Source organism: Glandiceps talaboti, chromosome 14 (genome assembly GCF_964340395.1).
Source record: "Glandiceps talaboti chromosome 14, keGlaTala1.1, whole genome shotgun sequence".
Lineage (NCBI taxonomy): Eukaryota > Metazoa > Hemichordata > Enteropneusta > Spengelidae > Glandiceps > Glandiceps talaboti.
This window is the reverse complement of record NC_135562.1, coordinates 19,650,732-19,676,237: the sequence shown is the minus strand read 5'-3', so window position 1 is coordinate 19,676,237 and position 25,506 is coordinate 19,650,732. Positions and strand designations below refer to the sequence as shown.

General features: G+C 36.8%; 1 protein-coding gene across 1 annotated transcript; it reads left to right on the top strand.

Annotated features, from left to right (window-relative positions):
• The first annotated feature begins 21,571 nt into the window (after window positions 1–21,571).
• LOC144445390 (solute carrier family 35 member G1-like) lies at window positions 21,572–22,651 on the top strand. Its single transcript, XM_078134929.1, has one exon. The coding sequence runs from the start codon at window positions 21,572–21,574 to the stop codon at window positions 22,649–22,651; it is 1,080 nt and encodes a 359-aa protein (XP_077991055.1).
• The last annotated feature ends 2,855 nt before the right edge of the window (window positions 22,652–25,506 follow it).

Below are 25,506 nucleotides of genomic sequence, written 5' to 3'. Positions count from 1 at the left end.
AACACAACTGTTCCATAAAACATGCCTGTGATACGTATGGTGTTTCAGGTCGCCCTCTTCGGTGGGGCTCGAACACACAGGCTTCAGATTCCATTCTCTTCAACTTGAATCGAACAGAAATATTAAATTTGTACAAAAATGGGGGGGGGGGGTACCTCTGCGTCCTGTCAGTGCAACGATCCACTTTGGGCACTCAAATTAGATAATATTTCTATTTGTAAATTTTATAGAATAGTTTTAAATAGTGTGAGTAAAGGTTCAATTTTATTTGTAGTTTTAAAAATTCTATTTCGCGTTGAAAATCAAAATGGAGGTAGGAAAAAGCCGATTTCTTACTGGTCCAATTGGCTAACAAGGCATTTTTTCCATATGGTTGGTTCAAGTAAATATTAACTACAAACTATAATTGTGAATGATCCCTGGGTGTTTGAATTTAGAATTTACCAACTTCAATGTGCAGTTTTTTGGAAAAATAAACAACCGAACAGACGTGTTTTTATTTCTTTGCAAATATTCTATTTTATTTTTTGCTGTGTTTTACAGTTTAACGTTCTGATTTATTACTTTATAGTACATTTTAACCACATGATATCTGAATGGAAAACTACTTCAAAACATGTTCGTACTTAGCAAATCAACAAATAAAATTTACAATAACTTACAAGATATAGTAGTATTTACCTATACTTAAGATTTATGTTCTTCAAGCTAAAGCAGGGGAAACCATGCAGTGTTTTTGCGTTACTGTTTTGAAGAAAACTTATACAAGCAACACAATGAAATAAAAAGTCTGTGATCGATCAAGTAGACTTAGAGCTCTCCGAGTTTGCATCGTAACTCAACAACACAAGACAAGATTTCCTCGAAACGATTTTCCATTGGAATATCCGGTAAGTTTCGTAGGCATCCTTCTGTTCTTTCTAATTGTGACAAGGTAGACTTCCTGTTTTAAGGGTAATGTCGCTGAATTATGTTTGTGATGACATATAATGCCAATATATCACCAGTGACATACGTTCAAAAAATGTATGCAGATGCGGCTAGTAACAAGACTATGCTCATAACAACAGTATTAACGATAGTTTACATTGCATATATAACACCATGAATGGGTAGGCATCAATCTGATTAAAATCTTACGTGGTGAGAGCGGCTAGATGTCTTTATTATATCTATTTCCATCGTTTTGTGCCGTTCGTCTTGTTCCGGGACGGGAAGGCGGCTATCACATGGAACAAAACAAATGACACAACATGTTGGAAATAAAGGTAAATAAAGGCATCTAACCGCTCTCACCAAATCAGATTTTAATCAGATTGGGTAGGCATTACAATAAATCTTCAAAAAATATGTGTGCAAATATGTCTAGCAACAAGAACACAATCATGATAGAAAATTAAAGTTTACTCTTAACAGTTGTGCTACAACACCATTGGCACTTTTATTTCCTATATCCAGTCCACACTATTTAAAATAATGTAAAACTTTTGTATAATAGCTATTCCACACAGCCCTTGTACGAATACGAATACTGGATGTGTGACGTGTAACAAGAGTGGTGGTAATTATCACTGTGCCTGTAAAATTGACTCAAGTGTCAGTGTTGCTCAGTAAAGAATGTTATTTATGCAAATATCTCTTTTTTTCGAATTTCACCTTTTTACAACACTACCAATGTTAACGTTGTATTAGTCTGAGAATGTTCTATTTAAATAATGTTTAGTCTAACTTACTAATGATCTTTAACATTGTTTATTATATTGTCATATCATATCATGTTATAGTTTTTTTTCAGAAAATGACGACGCCAAACCAACTCGTGCTTCAGTAAGTGGCGACGACGAACCACTCCTTATTTCGGGAAATAGCAACACCGAAGCCGGCATCGAAACAACCAAGAATGAATCAACGAATGCTTAGGTAACTATTATATCGTATAACACTTACATATATCATATGATCAAACAATTCGAATTTGAATGTATCCGTAGCTGTTGCCATTTATCCCATACCTCATATGTAGATACTGAATGGCATTCTATGACAATTTATCTTGTTGGAGTACCTCTCGAGATGTTGGAAAAAATGAATGGGAGATTGACGTTATAGTTTTATTACTATCACTACGGGGAAAACGGGGTTCGATTTGTTCAGTACAGCGCCATCAACGAGAAACAAGTAAACTACTGACCTCGGGGTCATATCCATAGAAACTCCTACACTAAGACTGTGAAAATAAGTGCATCCATCAAAAGAAAGCTGAGGGAAGCAAAATCAGACCTAGGCAGTGTAAGTTCGATGATTATATTAACCTAAACGGTGTGTTTGATGACCTAGAGAGAGCTGTGGATCTGTCCGTGAGGAGGAACGACAAAATAACGCCCGACAAGGCACAGTGGAGGCAGACTCTTGTGTATCCAATGTTTTTACCTAATCGAAATTGAATAAATATTCATAAAGATTAGAATAAGAAGTCTAACATATTTACAGTAACCACATACATTGTTCAGTATGAATCTTAACATCGTGATATGCCTAGAATAAGCATGATCGCCCACTGTAAGTTGACAAGACGTTTGTTTACATTGACAGTGTACGCGTCCGTAACAACGCACGTACTACATCTTATAAAAGTGGATGTGTTACCTGCTTCTACTCGTTGGTTCAATTTTTTCAGTTTGCGTTGTATGTACACAAAACTTTCACAGTAACTGTATTGCATGAATAACCAAAACTCTATCGTTTTCGATTTTTCACTTATGCTACGTAACGTCTTCAATTTGTATGGACCTTTTGCAGCAAATATAACAAGCATTATACAGTAAGACGAGAACTGGCGCAGGCCTGCTTCAGTTCAAGGCCTCTATTTTCACTACAGTGTAACTCTAACGAAAAATAACCGACTGAAATATAGTTTTAACATATATTAACACAATGATGACAAAATTAGATCGAATTCCTTCCTGATTATCCGTGTCCGGGAAAAAAATGACGACCGGCATCGGCGCCAAATACACACTTTCGAAAATGGCGCGTCTCATTATCCAAGCTCATGAATAATTCATGAGAACGCGCTACCATGGAACGCAATCGCGTCAAATTTCCCCGTAGTGTATATTAGCAATAATTTCACTTCGTCTAAGATACAACACAGTAGCTTCAGTCATGGATGATGAGGATGATGATGATGATGATGATGAGGATGATGATGAGGATGATGATGATGATGATGATGATGATGATGATGATGATGATGATGATGACGATGTTAATTATTATATAGCATTTTTCCACACTGTACTGAAGTACTTTCAAATGAATAGATAAAGATTCATTGGCAAATTATTTGTACAGAATTCAAAATTCTCCAACAATAAATATATACATATATGTTTATGCAATACTATTCCGTCTTACCAACAGATTCAAACCTTCTCCATCTTAAGTGATGATGGTAATCGGGAACTTCAACATGTCACTGTTAAACTTGATGATCAGAATACCATAAAATTATAATGAAGGCCATTGGACAGATGTCTTCCGTAAAATGATTCTATACATTTCATTTTGAGATCATTATAACTATTGTTTGACTGCAATTGTCTTTGTTTTATTGTATGAATATAAATTACGTCTTGGTATCTTCAAACATGACATTCTTAGCTATCTCTGTGCCTCTATGTGTCTCTGTCTGTCTGTCTGTCTGTCTGTCTGTATGTCTGTCTGTCTGTCTGCCTGTCTGTCTGTCTGTCTGTCTGTCTGTCTGTCTGTCTGCCTGTCTGTCTGTCTATCTATCTGTCTGTCTGTCTCTGCCTGTCTTTGTCCCTCTCTGTGTGTGTATGTGTCTGTGTCTGTCTGTATGTGGTTGCGTCTGTGGCATATATCATGTGCTATGGGTGGATTTTAGTTTCTTTTGAATTTCTTCCATCTTAAAAGCGACTTGCAGGTGACGTGTTTGTCAGGGTGTGTGTTGGGTAGAGTGTGTGTGTGTGCGCGCGCGCGCACTCGCACGCGTGTGTGTCTGGTTGTCTGTCTGTCTGTCTTTCTTTCCGTCTGTCTGTCACTGCCTTTGTCTTTATCTCCGACTCTCTGCCTCTCATATCACTGTATTTAATATTAGACTTTGCAGGTACACAGTACTTTTCATCGGGATAATATCGTTCAAAAAGTGTGTTGCATCTAAGCTAGAGTCTAATATTCGATGGATGATGGATATTTGTGCAATGTCGCGCCTTCATGAAAAATCCGGAAGGTAGCTACCTCCATCATGAAGGCAGAAAGTCCTTCCTATCTGCTTGTCTACACCGAGTGATATAGTTTTTAGTAATTTCACAATGGTGGTTGATAGAATGCATTTTTAAAATCATGTATCAGCTCGATGTTAAAAGAACACGAAAGTTCGAAGTTTTCCAGAGAAATAACACCACAGCCTAATCTCTCACACTTCCCAGGAGATCAAAATATCAAAGTTAAATTCTATCATAAGCACACCACAGGGTGCAGTGAGTATGGAATTGATTGATCGATCAATCGATTTATTGATTGATTTATTATTTGGGTGAATGATTCGATTGAATGATTGATATTTTTGGTAAAATAAATCTTATTTTGTGTGGGATGTTGATCTATTGACGCATTGATTTTTGTAGTGATATAAAAAAAATTCTTCTTTCCCAGGCTACTTTTCTCATTTTCAGCTGTATATAATTCTCTCCTTATTGACTAAATAAAGACATCTCGTCCATTATTCACCTCTTATTTCCTTATAGTGGTCTAAGCCACACCACAGAGTTCAGCGAGCATGTGATTGATTGATTGATTGATTGATTGATCGATCGATTAATTTAGTATTCGGTTGCATGATTGATCCTTTGAATGATTAATTTTTTGTGGTGATATAAAACTTTTTCTTCTTTCCCTGGCTAGTTTTCTTTCTTTCAGCTGCATATATCATTATCTCTTTACTGACTAAATAAAGACATCTTGTCCATTATTCTATAAATTATCTAAATTAAAACGCCCCTAATCTTATAACTGTCAAGAGGTTAGTTACATTAAAACAGTGCTTTATTTGCTTGTCCCCTAGTGCTAGTGGTGAACTTAGTTAGTAAACAGCGCCAGCTCCTGTGCTTAGCAAAACCACCCTGTGAGTCACAGAGATTACATATTTTATTTGTGTAGATTTGGTGCAACTGCATACGGTCTAAAATGTATTTATGTGTCTTCAGTTCATTCAGCCTTAGAATATGCATGTATTGTATGGCAAGGAAGTTTAACTGAAACACAAAGATCATAGACTATAAGATACGTGTTGTTCCGCCCTCACCGATATGTGAGGGCGCCCTGTCACCACGTACCGTACACTGAGACTACAGATCACACATAGAAAGTGTTCACAAGAGAGCTTTTGGAGTTATTCAGCACGTAAAGTTAGAGAATTACAATTACGGATTTTATTTTACTATTCATAAGTACCCAACAATAAATATAACTTTAGGAACTAAAGAACTGAGTGAAAATTACTCGGTTCAGTTGTTTTCTGTGTGAGTATGTAACAAAAGAACGAATACATTAGTTTTGTCACTTTTGTTAGTAAAAAAAAAAATTCAAATTGTCATATGCTCTTTTCATTGTCAGTGGTGCTTTATGGTAAGGAAGTTTAACTAAAAAACAAATCATAGACTGTACCAAGGATACACAGTGTCGTTCCGCCCTCACCGATGTGTGAGGGTGCCCCATCACCACGTACCGTACACTGAGACTACAGATCACAGATAGAAAGTGTTCAAAGAGAGCTTTTAGAATTATTCAACACGTAAAGTTAGAGCATTATAATTACGGATGATTAGTTGATACAGTACTGTCCAAGACAAGACACCGCCAAGAGGTTGTTTCGTTTATCGTCATTTCGCAGTGTCGCGGAAGAAATACACAACTCTGGTTTGCCAGAATACAATGTGTCTATTACATCACAAAGTTTATAGAAAAAAAATGTAATTTCTAGATGAACAACGTATAGACAGAAAGTAATATGTTCTTGTGGCATGTTGAGGGCGCTCTTGTAGAGAGTTGTAAAGTAAAGGTGGATTTAGTACAGTCTAAGCTCTGTCACCAAGGAACGACCATCGACTTTTGTTTATTGATGCTTTGTGTGTGTGTGTGTGCATTTTAGGCAAGTCTCCTTTTTTCACAGTTACGTTTGAGGTACAGAGCAACACATCATGCAGATGTTTTATGGGTGTTTACTTAGTCAGGTTTAAACCGTTAAAGGGTAGGGCCTACGCTTTCCCACAGCTATATTTTCCCCTAGGAAGGTTTTTTTTATCTATGTTTTTTAGTGCGAGGTCAAGCAGGGCTGACTTTGTCTCTCAGTTGCAACAACAATTCATGTGTAATCACTTTTGCCTTTGTACACCTCTCTATTTGTGAGGTATTAAAGCCTGGTGGCAGCTCTTTCTGTGTATTTATGTGTATTTTTCAGTACAATTGCCGTCAGTTTCTGAACTATTATATGTCCTCAGCTGTCATAACAGCAAACCGTCGCTTTCTCCCTGCCATTATACCGTCCACCTTGCAAGTACAAGTTGTAGTACGTGTATTTTATTCACCTTCTAAATACACTCTGAGGTAATGTTTATTATTACGAAAATAGTGTTCAACTTGTGAACGGAAGTCTTATCTGTTCAGTCAGAGTTAGGGATCATGTTTTTGTTATGATTGTCTGCGTCTAATCTCTCTTCCCTGGATGCCATTAATTGGATCTCATACACAGAAAATACACTCCCGCCACCGACATTTGATAAATTTGCTACTCTGCTGATACACCGGTCTTCACGCTTTTCCCTGATAGGTCAATAGCCTCATTTGTAACTGGCAATCGAAATTTAACGCCCACGCCGGAGTACAAGTATGTATGTATGTATGTATGTATGTATGTATGTATGTATGTATGTATGTATGTATGTATGTAAGGTTTCTGGTCATGAAAAAGTATTGAGGTTAAAGGAAGAAGAAATAATTTTCCGTCTTGGAATGCTGGAACCCCTTGGAATTAATAGATTATTCTCGTCATTCCCAATCTAGTCAGGGTATTTTTTAAATTTCAGGCGTATTCTATTGGGTTCTATTTGGTGCGTGCGAATATTAGAACTTTTCCCACGTATAACCGTTTATATATCACGCGCGGTTTTGTTCCATTACATTCAGATATGTTCAGGTTTTAACCTAACATTTCTGTATCTCGCCGATTTTTCCTTTGAAAAAGAATATTTATTCGAATCGTCGGATTTTACATATATTTATACGGACTGATTTATAAGTTCCATATGTATGTATGTATGTATGTATGTATGTATGTATGTATGTATGCATGTATGTATGTATGTATGTATGTACAGAGCGAGAGATACATACATACGTGTGTGCATACATACATACATACATACATACATACATACATACATACATACATACATACATACATACATACATACGCACGCACGCACGCACGCACGCACACACACACACACACACACATACATACATACATGCATATATACATACATACATACATACATACATACATACATACATACATACATACATACGTTTGGGTAGGTGCGGGGAAAATTGCAAAAATACCGACAAATACCAACATATAAAGTCGTGTGTATTGCCTTCAGGACAGAAGATGCCAACGCGCGCGTGCACATTCCACTGTCTTTCAAGTTTGCCCTCTGAACGCGTAACTAAACACAGCTTTGAACGCGTCATTACGTGTTCGCCTGCACGATATTGCTCCCGTACACGTACGCGTTCTAACGTGTATCTAAACCTCTCTAGTATTACTTTTAATTACTTTTAAACAGTAAATCCCAAAGGAGTTCTGAGTTCTAGAAATGTTATCTGGTGGATTATTTTGACAAGTTCATACTGAAGAAAAATGTTTCATAGAAGTAATGATTTATATAAATGAAATTTCCTCTAGCACACTGATGACAATCACGCAAGTGTTTCAAAAAGTTACATACTAAAGTTCAAATTCTAAAAATCAAAGACAGAGAATAGAACTGAAAAAATACATATTTTTTATCCTTGCCCCCCTTTTTTTTTATTTCGCCCGCCCGCCCCGCATGATTATTCCACTGGAGATGAGAAGAAAAAAAGAAAAAGGGCCACCCTTAGACTAATAACCCAATACTTGGATGACAAAGCGATTTAATATTTGTCATTGCATATTTAATACCCCTACATAATGAATGTCTATTAAAAACTTAGGTCCTGACCAGAGCCGGGCCCTAACCAAGCACACCTAACCTACCCCCTAACAAAACGGGTTAACCTTGGGTTGACCTCCCAGAAGTTTTCCACTCTCCTACAATGTAATTGTTTCTGTCGCTACGCACGCGCACTTGCACAACATTGGCAAGTCACTAACCACAATTTAAAGTCGACATGGTGAGTTTCCTCATGTATACTGACCCAACATTTTGTAACAAGGCCTCACAAAACATACTACGAACAACACTAACAAAACCAAACATTTAAACTAAAAACACAATTACAACACATACATTTGTATCTTAAAATGTAATGTCGACTAATTGTTCATATTAACTTTACCTTGTTAGTTTCACTTCAGTTGACCTTTTGGCACTTGGTTATATTTAGATCTGTATTGCTTAAATACAAACTAAGGTACACACTCTTTAACAAAACGAAGACTAGTGTATCCTTACGGGAGGAATTCAGTTTACATCTGGTCTATATTTACCTTATATTAAAATTTTAACTACTTCACTTGCACTTGCAACGATTTATGTTAATATTTTAAATTAGATATATCATATATTCAAATGTTGAAAACCCTACAGCGCATTTCTTCCTTTTGAACATACGTGTGTGCTTGTACGATTGTATCCTTTACCCCAACAGAAAAGTGATTTCAAACCTTTTTTCTGTTCGTCAGACTTCATACTATTATGAAGAGCTCATTCGTTTTTCAAGTTATATTTAAACAAAGCTGGCAAACTGTGATAAAAACCATTCTATTGGTCGACAAATATATGGAGCACGTCGTACATGGGACTCACAACTTCCCTCTCCTGAGAGCGTCGTGGAGGGCTCCCTACTGTCGCCGCCAAGACCTCTCTCCAAATCCATTTCGACGAGCGAATCAGGTTGCGAGATTGGTGTTCGAAACAGGGGAAGCAAGCTGATTCGCTGAAAGTCAGAAGTCCTAAAAGCAATATGGCAGCCGCCAACTCCACACACAGATAGGCCAAGGCCTAGCGCGATTAGCGTTCACCTCTCAACAACTGGTAATGCTGACATACAACTTCACAGCCTTTATTTGGAGTTGACACGATCAACAGTGGATGACGAGAATACAATGTGGAGAAACGGGTGACCCTAAAACGAATGACAACCTGAATGACGGAAAACGAATGACAGCATTTCTTGGTGGTAAACAGTGGAATGACACCCTTTTCTACAATCAGTTAGTTGAATGACACACTCTGCACTGTAGAACCACTGGAATGACAGCCGCCACTCTATAAAATAAGTGGAATGACAGCATTTTTAATGCTTTGGAAATGGAATGACAGCATTTCTAGGTGGTAAACAGTGGAATGACACCCTTTTCTACATTCAGTTAGTTGAATGACACACTCTGCACTGTAGAACCACTGGAATGACAGCCGCCACTCTATAAAATAAGTGGGATGACAGCATTTTTAATGCTTTGGAAATGGAATGACAGCATTTCTAGGTGGTAAACAGTGGAATGACACCCTTTTCTACATTCAGTTAGTTGAATGACACCCTCTGCACTGTAGAACCACTGGAATGACAGCCGCCACTCTATAAAATAATTGGAATGACAGCATTTTTAATGCTTTGGAACTGGAATGACAGCATTTCTAGGTGGTAAACAGTGGAATGACACCCTTTTCTACAATCAGTTAGTTGAATGACACACTCTGCACGGTAGAACCACTGGAATGACAGCCGCCACTCTATAAAATAAGTGGAATGACAGCATTTTTAATGCTTTGGAAATGGAATGACAGCATTTCTAGGTGGTAAACAGTGGAATGACACCCTTTTCTACAATCAGTTAGTTGAATGACACCCCCTGCACTGTAGATCCAGTGGAATGACAGCCGCCACTTTATAGCAATAAAGTGAGCATCTGAGTACGCAAATGAATGAGTTGTTTGTGATGCATGATGGTGATCTTCTGAGCGACTGAATGAGTGGATAGGTGTGCGAGCGAGCACGCTGGGTGTGAGCTAGCATTCGTTTCATTTGTTTGTTCATTCGTTCGTCTGTGAGTCAGTCATTCAGTCAGTTAGTCAGTCAGTCAGTCAGTCAGTCGGTCTGTCATCAGTGAGTAAGCGAGCGAGCGACTGAGTGAGGGAGTGAGTGAGTGAGTGAATTATTCAGCCGATTCGTTAGCAAGCAAATAACGAAATAATCTAATCCACATTAGAGATCTTAGCTAAGGGAGCCATCATTATTTACGGTTGGGGGTCGGAGGAATTTGGACGGTCACTTGAAAATTGGAGTTGGTCAGGGGGGGGGGGGGGGCTACCGAAAAATGAGGGAAAGGTAGGGGGGGGGCTACACAAAAATCTGTTTCGAAAAACTTGTGTACACAGTATCAGGATTATTTAACCTGTTACATAAAATGTAACTTTATTAACATTTTAAAAGAAATAGAAAATATTTTCAAAACATTAAAGCTTTTGGTTTTCCTAAATATTTGTTTATGTACTACATGAACAAGGTGGAGTTGTGTGTAAAGTAAAAACTAAATTATATAACAATATCTTAAAATAAATATGTGAGTAATATATAACTACTAGTATAAACTCTGAAAGCAAACTTTGAATCAATTAGTTGTCAGGTTGTCACCCAGTTTGTAAATATGTACTAAAGTCATTATAATTTGACAGGTGTCACTGTAACACTAGCTTGTCATCACTAGTTTGTTTCAGCTTAGAAGTGTCTCTGCTTTGTATTAAATAAGGTAAAAATTCTGATTGCAAATATATCAATGGAAAGTCTCGACTTGAAAAACACATTGCAAAAAACTGTCTTACAGTCTCGTAAATTTCACCTGATTATTTCACTCTTTGGATAATTGACTACTAAAAGCAAAGCTATGCAGTGATGCAATACCTGTGAGCAGACAGATGATCATTCCAACAAACTTTGGGAATTTGGCTTACTTTAATATCACACATTATTTTTTGTTGCTCATCTGTCTTACCAGATTTAGGAAGAGGGAAGAGGAAGATGCTTTGACATATGAAATGTATGATTGGTTGTCATTAACTCTCAGTGGAACACTTTCAAAACTCAAAGTTAAAGAATTGGACAAATACCTTGAAAGACATAACTTATCAAAGAAAGGGAAAAAACACGATAAAATGAAAGCCATTATGGCTGACTGTCTTCGAAAGTCAGTCGTTGACAATGCAAAGCTTTCAAAAACAAAATATTGTGTTGAAAATGGGCCAGATGACAGTGATGAAGATGATGTTGTAATGAGAGACCTTGACAGTGAGAGTGAGGAAAGTGACTGTGTCAGTCAGACTGAATCAATTGTTGTGACAAGGGGGGGGGGGGGTAGAAGAGCTGGCTCATGGCGGAATGCTCTTAATAAGTATTCTTACTGAAATGAAGTTGTTTTGTAAGTACCCCAATAATCATTAATAATACAATTGTAGCAATTTAAATTATATATAATTTCCTCTTTTTAATACCCACCACTTCATGTATATAAAGGCAACGGGGAGGGGGCGGTCATCCCAATTTCTGAAGACAGGTGGGGGAGGTCATTGATTTTTTCCCTGCAGGATGGGGTGGGGGGGGGGGGGCAGTTGAATTTCCAACCAATTCCTCCGACCTCCCCCCAACCGTAAATAATGACGGCTCCCTAAATTATTTTGACCATCAAATAATCCAATTTCTCTAGAAAACATAAACAGCGATTTTGCAACCAATAGGTTAACTGTCATGCATTTGGGGACAAATTACCACCGTTGTCAAGACTATGATAGGCCAACCAACGATAAACTCTGATAGTTAAAGAAAGAAAGAATGTTGGATTTGAATCATAGAAGTAGATACATAAAATATCGCCGTGTGTCCTTTTTGGTGCTATATATCGGCGCAAAACTTCCTGGCATGCAGGATTTATATGCAAATGCTGTTCTTTAAAATGTTAAAACTCAGCTTTAAGATGTCAGCAATGTTACTACAAATGTACAAATGTCGGCCGTTTATTACAAATGTCGTTAGTTAATTATTACAAATGTCGCCAATTAATTACAAATGTCGGCAATTTTATTACAAATTTTTATTACAAGTGTGCTGTTAATTGTCTGTAAGTCTGTAAATATACAAGAAATTTTGTAACTTTATATCTGGTGACCAAACAACATTTGACTGTGCTATAATGAAATATTCCAGGAACTCAATATTTGAAAAAATATAAATACTGATTTAATTGATATGACAATAAGATTAAATATTTGTGAGAAAGGGACAGGAGCCGGGGAGAAGTTATTCAAGGAGGAAGGGTCACACTTTGGAAGGATCACTTTCTCATCTGTTGCTTGGACCATTAACATTGGTTTGACCTAAAAGTGTTCACTTGCCTATTATAAGTTTTAAACATGGCATAAACCATAACTCGATCATATACTCGATTATAAGTCAAATCGATTCATATCAGTGGCGACGAATCTCACAAATTCATGTAAAACTGTCACACGAACACAATGCCAATATTTTCTAATACATTCTGTCGAATTGGAAACTATGCTCGGACAAAGCTCCCATTTAGAATTCTAGATAAATAATGGGTAAATTCATTCATTCATTCGTTCGTTTGTTCATTCATTCATTCGTTCGTTTGTTCGTTCATTCATTCATTCTTGCACTTTCTCATTACACATACATACATACATACATACATACATACATACATACATACATACACACACACACACACACACATACATACATACATACACACACACACATACATACATACATGCATGCATACATACATACATACATACATACATACATACATACATACATACATACATAGAAATGCATAAGGAACTAATAAACCAGTCCGTATATATAGCTGTTAAATCCGACGTTTCGAATAAATATTCTTTTTCAAAGGAAAAATTGGCGAGACAGAGAAATGCCAGGTGAAAACCCGAACATTTCTAAATATAATGGAACAAAACCGCGCGTGATATAAATAAACGGTAATCCGTGGGATAAGTTCTTAAATACATACATACATACATACATACATACATACATACATACATACATACACACATACACACATACACACATACACTTACATACATACATACATACATACATACATACATACATACATACATACATACATACATACATACACACACACACTTACATACATACATACATACATTTTTTTTTTTTTTTTTTTTTTTTTTTTTTTATTATTATTACTTTATTATCCCTCACGGGGAAATTTGTCTTGCAACAACACAGAAAAGCATACATATATTATAATCTTACACATTAAAGTAGTACTAAGAACAACAAAAGTACGAAGACAATAAAAACTGTGTAAAAGACTACATAAAAACATTCACATTCCTTTACTTCTTACATTCTCTGGTTAAGTATTCTGATGGCAGAAGGTACGTAACTGAGCCGAGCACGACGTGTTCTCAAGGATAAAATTCGATACCTGCGACCCGAGGGAAGCATCTCAAAATACTGAACTAAGGCATGGGAAGGGTCATTGGTAATTGTTGTGGCTTTAACAAGTGCTCGTTTTCCATATAATGATTTCATGCTTTTACATTCAGTTCCACATATTTTAGTACAGGTATTGACAACTGTCTGTAATTTGTTAACATTTGAAACAGTCAACCCTCCAAACCAGCTTAGAAACGAAAAGGTAACTACACTCTCAATGTGGCTAGAGTAGAATGCTTTCAATATATCTGGTCTAATATTCAGTGATCTTAGTTTACGCAGTAAGTACATTCGCTGTTGGCATTTCTTATATACAGCATCGGTGTTCTGTTGGAATGTAAGTTTGTCATCAATGAGTGTTCCTAGGTAGCGGTATATTGAAACACGTTCTACAACCTCAGAGTTAATTTCAAGTGCTTTAACTTCCCTTCTAGATCTACTAAAGTCAATTACCATTTCTTTTGTTTTCTTTGTGTTTAATTCTAGATAATTGTCCTCACACCACTGTTTTAAGTGGTGCACTTGATTTTCAAAGTGTTTTTCATCATTTGAGTAATCTCCAAATGCTGTATCATCAGCATATTTGACCATCTGTCCCTTTTCACTTGTGCTTTTAAGATCATTTGTGTACAAAGTAAACAGAACAGGAGAGATTACCGAGCCCTGGGGTGCGCCAGTAGACGTACTGCGCATACTAGACACTGTTGCGGACGGATTACGATTATTCATACCTATTGCATTTACTCTTACATATTGCCGTCTGTTAGTTAGAAAATCTAACACCCAGAGTATTATGTTGGGGTTTACATTCATTGCATTTAACTTGTTCACCATCAGATGTGGCTGTATGGTGTTGAAAGCTGATGAAAAGTCAACGAATAGAATACGGACAAAAGACTTGGGTTGTTCCAGATGGGAAAGGGCTTGATGTAATAGGGCTATAACAGCATCTTCAACTGATCTGTTAGCTCTGTACGCAAATTGAAGTGGGTCAGTAAGATTCTTAACTTGGTCAGTAATGCGAGTTAAAACAATACTTTCGAGACATTTCATAACAATGGATGTAAGAGCTATTGGTCTGTAATCGTTTAGCTTAGTGGGATTGTTGTGCTTAGGAACAGGTGAAATGGCCGATGTTTTCCACAGACTTGGAATAGTATGTGTTGATATAGACCAATTGAAAAGTGTAGTGAAGATACTAGCCACTTCTAGATGACAATGACGAAGGAATCTACCAGATATATTATCAGGACCCTGTGCTTTTCTAGGATTAATGCGCTTTAACTTTAAACTAACCTCCATCTCTGATATTTGTGGCATATCTGATTGCTCTAATTTACTTGTTACAATATTTCTAGCATTCTCTTGTTGCTGTTGGAAGTTATGTGTGTCAAAACGACAATAGAAATCATTCAGTTCATTAGCGAATGTCTTTGCTTCTACCACTTCCGTCTTCCTGTTCGTTTTTTCCTGTTTACCAGAAAGAACAGCAAGGCCATTCCATGCTTTCCTCAAATCACCGGACTGGAACTGACTTTCAATTTTCATTTTGTACCTGTCTTTGCAATCGCGTATCTCTTGTTTTAATTTCCTTTGCAGACACTTTCCATCAGAGAACCTACCTTCAGCGAAAGCAATTGCTTTCTCCTTCAACAGGTGTTTTAAGTTAGACGTAACCCAGGGTTTATTATTAGCGTACGTTTTTATTATCCTTTTCTCTACTAGCATGTCTTCACAAAACTTAAGGTAGTCTGTTATTATATCTGTTGATCTTTCAAGGGAGTTGTTTTCTGTGAAAACTGACCAATCTGTACTGGCTAGACATCCTTGAAGATCCTCGATTGATTGTTGAGACCATATCTGAACTGACCTAGTCTGTGGTTTGTTTTGTTTAAGTTTTTGTCGGTAGGTAGGTATCAGGTGCACTGCATTATGATCACCAGTGCTCAGCGGTGACTTCCTGATGGATTTATAGGCGTTGATGATATTTGAATAACAAAGATCCAGGGTTTTTGCTTTACGAGTATAACAGGTGACATACTGGTGATAGTTCGGGAGCTGATTGGATAGTGAACAAGAGTTGAAGTCTCCTAGCACTAGTTTAGGCGAATCTGGTGACAGGGTTACATACATACATACATACATACATACATACATACATACATACATACATACATATGCTGATCGATTTCAAAGTTAATAGCTTGGTTAACTATTCAATTAATTGTAAATGATGTTATTCCACTTATTCTATAGAGTGGCGGCTGTAATTCCACTGGTTTTAAGTGCAAAGGGTGTCATTAAACTAACTGAATGTAGAAAAGGGTGTCATTCAACTGTTTACCACCTAGAAATGCTGTCATTCCAGTTCCAAAGCATTAAAAATGCTGTCATTCCACTTATTTTATAGAGTGGCGGCTGTCATTCCACTGGTTTTACAGTGCAGAGTGTGTCATTCAACTAACTGAATATAGAAAAGGGTGTCATTCCACTGTTTACCACCTAGAAATGCTGTCATTTCAGTTCTAAAGCATTGAAAATGCTGTCATTCCACTTGTTTTATAGAGTGGCGGCTGTCATTCCACTGGTTTTACAGTGCAGAGTGTGTCATTCAACTAACTGAATGTAGAAAAGGGTGTCATTCCACTGTTTACCACCTAGAAATGTTGTCATTCCAGTTCCAAAGTATTAAAAATGCTGTCATTCCACTTATTTGATAGAGTGGCGGCTGTCATTCCAGTGGTTCTACAGTGCAGAGTGTGTCATTCAACTAACTGATTGTAGAAAAGGGCGTCATTCCACTGTTTACCACCTAGAAATGCTGTCATTCCAGTTCCAAAGCATTAAAAATGCTGTCACTCCACTTATTTTATAGAGTGGCGGCTGTCATTCCACTGGGTTTACAGTGTGGAGGGTGTCATTCAACTAACTGAATGTAGAAAAGGGTGTCATTCCACTGTTTACCACCTAGAAATGCTGTCATTCTAGTTCTAAAGCATTGAAAATGCTGTCATTCCACTTATTTTATAGAGTGGCGGCTGTCATTCCATTGGTTTTACAGTGCAGAGTGTGTCATTCAACTAACTGAATGTAGAAAAGGGTGTCATTCCACTGTTTACCACCTAGAAATGTTGTCATTCCAGTTCTAAAGCATTGAAAATGTTGTCATTCCACTTATTTTATAGAGTGGCGGCTGTCATTCCACTGGTTTTACAGTGCAGAGTGTGTCATTCAACTAACTGAATTTAGAAAAGGGTGTCATTCCACTGTTTACTATTATTATTATTATTATTAAACTTTATTTCGGGAAAGAAAAAGAACGCAAACACGCTCAAAAACATCCCATAGATAAAAACTATACTTTAAAAACCGGCAATTTAAAACAAGTAAGACTTTAAAAAGACAATCTGACAAATACACACATGGACAAATAAAAGCATTTAAAAATACAACAAATCTCTATACAGTTTATGAATCCCCGAATAGAGGATTGTATCGGAATTTAGCACTGCTGCAATTAAACTATTTTGACTGTTTTCGATACGTTTAAAAAAGTTGTACATCAATTTACGTCTTAGAGCCGCAAAAGTGGGGACTGTGTGCTGCACAAACATACAACTGGCACTGCAGTCACGTGAGTAACCCATCAGAATGCGAAACGCATTGTTATAACCAACTCTAAGGTTGTTAATGCATTTCTTGTTGTACAATGACCACAGCTGTGAGCAGTACATATTCGAACAAAAAGTTCTAAATAATGTAGCCTTAACCTCAATTGTACAGTGTGGAAATTTACGGAGTAACATGTTGGCTTGGCTGTAAAAACATTTCATTTGGCGCTTGATTGCACTATCATCATACATAGAGTCTGTCAAAGTATAACCCAAGTAAGAATGTTCATGAACAATACTAAGTGGTTTATCTCCAACACGGACTGAAGGTAAACATTCAACTCTAATTAAACATTTACGAGGCATAAAATAAATACATTTCGACTTCTTTGGGTGGAAAATAATGTCGTGGTCAACACCATACATTTCACAGATAGATACAAGAGAGCGTAGACCTGCAATTGATGGACATATAAGAGCTAAGTCATCAGCATACATAAGATGGTTTATCATTCGGCCACCAATATTGCAGCCCTTATAACATGACTTCAGCTGACTACTAAGATCATCCATATAAACGTTAAACAGGTAAGGGGAAAGAATGCTACCTTGCCGAACGCCATTCCCAACAGAAAACAGTGACGACCTAGCCCCACCCCATTGCGTGAAGAAACGTTGCGTGCGATACCAGACCAATAATATACGAACAACATATTTTGGAATGCCCCGGTGAATGAGTTTCTTAAAAAGTAACCAATGATTAACTCGGTCGAAAGCTTTCGTTGCATCTAAGAAGCAAACATAAACAGGACTATTGTAATTATGATAGTAATTAATCGTTTCCTTAAGCAAGTAAATGCAGAGATCAGTGGAATGACCTTGTTTGAAACCAAACTGATAATCTTCGGTCGTGAGATTTGCTTTACAACGATCAAGAATGATAGATTCCAGGATTTTTACCAACTAGAAATGTTGTCATTCCAGTTCTAAAGCATTGAAAATGCTGTCATTCCACTTATTTTATAGAGTGGCGGCTGTCATTCCACTGGTTTTACAGTGCAGAGTGTGTCATTCAACTAACTGAATGTAGAAAAGGGTGTCATTCCACTGTTTACCACCTAGAAATGTTGTCATTCCAGTTCTAAAGCATTGAAAATATTGTCATTCCACTTATTTTATAGAGTGGCGGCTGTCATTCCACTGGTTTTACAGTGCAGAGTGTGTCATTCAACTAACTGAATTTAGAAAAGGGTGTCATTCCACTGTTTACCACCTAGAAATGCTGTCATTCCAGTTCTAAAGCATTGAAAATGCTGTCATTCCACTTATTTTATAGAGTGGCGGCTGTCATTCCACTGGTTTTACAGTGCAGAGTGTGTCATTCAACTAACTGATTTTAGAAAAGGGTGTCATTCCACTGTTTACCACCTAGAAATGCTGTCATTTCAGTTCTAAAGCATTGAAAATGCTGTCATTCCACTTGTTTTATAGAGTGGCGGCTGTCATTCCACTGGTTTTACAGTGCAGAGTGTGTCATTCAACTAACTGAATGTAGAAAAGGGTGTCATTCCACTGTTTACCACCTAGAAATGTTGTCATTCCAGTTCCAAAGCATTGAAAATGCTGTCATTCCACTTGTTTTATAGAGTGGCGGCTGTCATTCCAGTGGTTCTACAGTGCAGAGTGTGTCATTCAACTAACTGATTTTAGAAAAGGGTGTCATTCCACTGTTTATCACCTAGAAATGCTGTCATTCCAGTTCCAAAATATTAAAAATGCTGTCATTCCACTTATTTTATAGAGTGGTGGCTGTCATTCCAGTGGTTCTACAGTGTAGAGGGTGTCATTCAACTAACTGAATGTAGAAAAGGGTGTCATTCCACTATTTACCACCTAGAAATGCTGTCATTCGTTTTCCGTCATTCAGGTTGTCATTCGTTTTAGGGTCACCCACAAAAAAGCGCGCCACTGACGGCGATAACCGTGAAAGCGTCCATTGAAAGTGTGTCTTCAAAGAGTGGGTCTTAAACTGCGTACCTAGTTTAACAGTTTTTCAGGGCCACCAAATATTGCAAAAAGAGATCTGCCGTTTTGTCAGTAAATGTTTCAATGTAAGGAACAAGATGTAAATTAGATCGAGCGCATCTTTGGAATCCCAGCATGCAGCAGACGACCTCACGTTGAACGACTTTTTCCTTTGACGTGATACAAAATGGTATGCTTACCCCGTCTAGATCTGTTTCCTGACAAATGTCAAAATAAACTGCTGGACACGACGTCATTTTTTGGGAGTTTCACTCTCTGACATTATTGCGACTTGCTATCTTCAAAATGAAGGAGACTTTCAAGACTACTGTTACTCGCGGAAAATGCAGAGTGCATGTGCGCCCTTCTTTTGCACTTTCCCGAACAAAGAACTTTTGATTCGCTACACTGCAAAAAGTTACAATTTTTAACTGAACACATTCTTTTGCAAAGTTAAGCCAGCTTACAACAAAGGTATAAGATACATACATTAGCGAGGAGTCAGTGTTAAGTAGCGCCATATCACTTTTTAACCATCAATTCAAATCGCGCATGCCAGCAATCGTCACGTAAATAACGATTTTTAATAACATCGCTATGTATTCGAAACGTTGCTTTTTTTCTTGCTTTTTTACTACTACCCCCCCCCCCCCCCCCGCAGGCTACGGTACTGTGATTGTAAAACGTAACTCGAATTTAATTCCTTCGTAATTCGTAGTATTTTTTTTATTTTAAATGTAAAAATTTACATTTTATCTTCAAAATTTGTACTTCAACTTTTTTTTTCTGTAAATCTTACTAACTTCTTACTAGGGAAGCCCCCTTGCCCACACTCACTGCACGAAGTATTATTAAACCAATTACAACCGCATGTGTACTACTGACATGCGCTGTTCACCCTTCCTGAGTAGCAGACTTCGCTAGATTTTCGGTGGACGTCGACTACATCACAGGGGCGTGTAACATTTCATAGATTGTTTTCTTATTGCTTAGAATGTCGTTTTCTTAGGAAAATATCGTACGAATCTTGCTGCTACAAATGTATCAATATCTATACTACGAAGAAATATTAGTCTCTCCCCCTTACATGTAGGAATATATATATTAATCAAAAGGTTGTTATATTTAGTCTGTAGACCTGGAAAACAACAATCTATGAAATATTACACGCCCCTGTGGACTACATGTCCATTTGACCATGTGTGGAGAGAGATTGTAGAAAACGAGATCCGGACTTATAGTCTAGACTATAATGCACACGAGAAAATGACAAACTAATAAATATGTGTTATCGAACGTGTGTATAAATGTCGACAAATTGGATCGGGGAACATCTATATAGTTCCCATAGCTAGGTCTTATTATTGGGTGAGGGCGTTTTCATTCAATGGACGACGTGTTTGATCGAACAAATGTAAATGTTCGTTCGGTGTCAGCGTGGCGATATTTCATGTTCTGTCATGTGTACCATATACATGCAGAACACATATAGACAACTTTATCATTTACTGTAATACATGTATGTATAGTGTGGGATAACTGACTTGTTGAATCGCCGTTGGATATTTTCTATGCGATCTCACGCTATATTAGTATCATGCACGATTCGTGTTCTAAATATAGCCATACTTTATTTTCGTGTTCTAAATATAGCCTAACACCATTTTAAATAAATAAATAAATAAATAAATAAATAAATAAATAAATAAATAAATAAATACAGAGCCAACTCATGAGGATCGTGAATAGTAAATGTTGTCACATTATTGAGTTAAACTTATCCTTTTAAAATAACACTTTAATACGAATTATTTTATATAAGCTTATCATTCTCAAGTATTTTTTTTTTATTTGAAATAGTTGTAATATATTTGCCCAAAATTTCTTTCATACGGAAGTGGCAATTAGCTAAATTTGCTTTTAAGGGCTGTGGCTTGTAGGAATTTGAAAAAAATGCTGTAAAAACAGAACTCTTTCTGATGCTTTTCGCGTTCCGAATAATCAGATATCAACTACCACCAGACCATCTGGAACACGGGGCTTGTAGAGCGCTATGAGGTCAAAAGGTCATCTTTTGAGAATTATAGCAGGTACCGTCATATATGACAATACAACGCTTATAATTGACTACATCATTAGACAGGAAGATGGCGATCTCTGAAGCTGCAGATTATGGCACCCAGGAAAACTTTCCAGGGAATACCGACTCAACAGACTTGGAAAAGACATCGAAGAATGGAAATCACTGTGGCCAGCATAGATTGTTTAATTCAATAGAAGGCCTGCTGCTCGGCTTGTTAACTGGTGTTGCCATAGCAATTGCAAATGGATGTATGACGGTAGCAGTAATGGGAGGGCTGAGTCAGTTCCAAGTACAAATTATCAATGGTCTTACATGTTTTACTGTTTTGTCATTCGTCATACTGTTCCGAAAATTGCAATTCATTCCTGAGTCGTCCAAAGATAAAGTCGGTGTTGTAATCAACGGTGTTCTGTGGGCAATTACCGGTATATTGTTATTATACAGTTTGTCCCGTGCACCGTTCGGTAACGTTAGCAGTATCTTCATCGGTTGCCAGCCCGTCTTCACTCCAATTCTGTCGTTTCTCATTCTCCGTGAGATGTGCCGGTGGATAGACGTACTTGGAACCATACTCGATGTAATTGGCATTGTTTTAATTACGCACCCTAGCTTTGTTTTCAGCCGAAGTGAAGAGAAGAATTCATCGCAAGAAACGTTTGCATACATTATGGTGACGTTGTCATCTCTGACGATGGCGTCCACGTTTGTTATAGGTAGATTTGTGGGTAGCAGAGTTCATCCCGTCGTGACGACCATTTACCCGTATGTCTTCTTGATTATATTCAATGTAGTACTGATGTTCGCTATCGACACGCCGTCATGGAATGGTCTCCATTGGTTGCCATGGGTTGCATCTGTCGCATCAGGTATATTTGGTGGGCTCGGTGAACTTTTTAGATTTCGGGCACTTCAACTTGAGAGTGCCATTTCCATCGTTTTATTGGCTAATACACAAATTCTGGTGGCGTATATCTTTCAAATTGCTATATTAGAACAGGGAATACAAATCAGTGAAATTATAGGTGCGTGCATAATTTTGGTTGCATCTCTACTCGTTACGTTAGTAATATGGAGGAGAAATTTTAGCAAGATGAAAAGCGAAGAAGAAATTGAACTGTTGGCGTCGACATCGTCTAGACAATGAACTACCAAAGTGTCAGGACTTTTTCTTTATTTCACTGACAGTCTCGTACTAATTAATATTCATCACCAGACAAGACCTAGATGTTCCCATGGAAACATTTCTGGAAAATCCTGTTTATAGAATCGGAATATCAAGAACCGAATCCGTTGCTAGGACACTATACCACCTATTATAGAACTCTGAAAACGTCATTGTAAACTATCTTTGGGCAAGTAAGGTGTAATGTGTAGAACAAATAACCCAATCACTCATTGCAAAGAGATCCAGAAAGTGTAAAATGTTTGTTATTGTACGTACAATAACAAACATTTTATACATTGTTTAATGTTTTGCAGTTTATTGAGTTGCGAACATGACTTGGTATATGTTATTTCACATTATTTTTTCAAGTAGAAAAACATAGTGAAGCTGTTTTATCAAATAAAAATCCAAAATAGATACCAAAATTTTATCCATATGGCCACTTTAACAAATTGACATCACCACAATGGGACAAGAAGACTCGACTTTTGGTACTTTACATGTAAGTATTGTTAATTCATGAACGATCATTTAAAATGTAAAATTCTCCAAATTTTGGGTGACAGATTTCTACATAAAAGTGCACAAACATCCAAGTATTTGAATGTATATAATAATTGTCGTGTTTACTGTAGGTGAAAGTCGCCTACTATACTACAAATCAATTATACACCACTACGTTGATGCAAAGTGATTTAGTAAGGGAATGTCTGTGATTTCTGGTTTAACACTGTAAAGGTGACTTGAGACTTGCACGCAATTTGGTAAAGAAAGGCCTTTGATTTCTAGTATGAAACTGCAACGTTTGCAAACATTTGGAGGTTTCAATATCTTTCATTTTAAAAAATACGACTTGTTCGTGAAAGCCTTACACAGTCACAAAAGTTGATGTAATTATTTGATAGATCTTGCACTTAAGAGAAATGTTCCTAATGGTTTACAGTATTATCTCATGACCAAAACAGCCATACTGGATCATACAGCCAGAAATGATCATCTGAAGTTGAAGGTTATTCTGTACACAACACGTCATCGACAAATTGTGACAAACTATTTTTAACTAAAAGGTGGATAACAGTAAATATAGATGTAAGTGTCGCGGAGACTATTTTGATCCATCAAAGCCCCTGACCCCTTAACATCGTAAAAGTGACATTATTAAAAAATATAAATATGTTACTTCAAAAAAAAAACAAATTACAGCAACAAGTGACATTTCGTGTTTCTCTCTAATGCAACAAGTGAGAAATGGTAGAAATGAGGATAGTTGGGGAAATAACATGACACTTTAATAGCTTTGAAGACCCTATGCACTAATCACAGTCAAACTAAATTTCGCTTTATTAGTATGAATTCTTCTGTATCATAGCAATTATTTTATTATCATTTCAGTCACACATACAATAAACTAACCGTTGCTCCTCGTGTTGGTAAAAGAACAACGCCATGTTTATGGAAGACTGTACTTCCAAATTTGTGAAAAAATATGAAAAGACATGTTTATGATGTATGTGTGGATGACATCAATTAGGTCAGTTCTCAAAGTAGATATTATGAAATCGCCAGATGGTAACACCAATCTATAGGTTAATAAATTTGGTGAATCTACACCTCAATGAAATGTCCAGTTTTTCAAATAACATGCAGAAAACTTTTATGTGTTTATATATATTTTTGTTTATCTGCCAAAAAAGTGACAATAGGTGTACATCCAATAAAGTCATCTAACAATAACTGTATACAATTGACAGAGACAAAACATTCTTTAAAAATGACATTCAACAATGAATGGCTGGAAAAACATGTATTTACAGACCCTCAGTACAATTCACTGGCACTTCAATCATCAAAGTAGGGTATACTATGGTCAAAATATGGAATTTACCAAATCGGTCATTTGTGATTTGTTTACTCAGGTCCTTTTACCATCTTACAAATTTGTAATAACGAAGAAAAAACAAATGCTTATTGTAAACTAGGTACCAGTAATACTCTATCGTTTCTCTCAAACGTACTATTTTCAGAATGACATTCATACCTTACCTTTCTCTTAGAATAATATTGTTGTCTTGCATATACATTAAACGAATTCAATATGGAAAGTTGATGGTAGTAGTGATACTGAATTCATATCTACAGCTTTAACATATCAATATCCTTGTATAAAAGAATGTTTTCTTAAAATATCGTTGTCTTTGCTAAGTTTATTATAAGCTACTACAAAGTTTTGTATAAAAGAATGTTCACGCAAATTTACTCTACATTTTGGTAGTAAAAGTAATGTCCTTAGCTGACGAACCGGTGCATAAAAATAAAAACGGGATAATAAGGTTTCAAACAACAATCTAGAAATATTTGTAGTTATTCTTATAATATTTGTGTCGACGGTTTGAGCAAAACGAAATGTATTCATGTATCTCTTAAACTACCAAAAAGCTACTGCAATCATATATACACAGACAGACAGACAGACAGACAGACAGACAGACAGACAGACAGACAGACAGACAGAGACAATCAGTCAGTCAATCAGTCAGTCACAGACAGACAGACAGACAGACAGACAGACAGACAGAAGGAAAAATAGACAGATTAGACATATACAAACACTGACATATACATACGTACGCATACAGTCACATACATACATACATACATACATACATACATACATACATACATACATATCACATCATATACATATACATTCCCTTGACATCTCCCTTAGGATTGATGGTGATGATATAGCTACATCTATTTATAATAAGCCTACTGATTCATATTCATATTTGCAGTATGGTTCATCACATGCTACCGGGAAAGATGCAGCTATA

What these genes read in the sequence shown, in the direction of transcription:
- LOC144445390 (XM_078134929.1), top strand. Translation starts at nt 21,572, where the DNA reads ATGGCGATCTCTGAAGCTGCAGATTATGGCACCCAGGAAAACTTTCCA.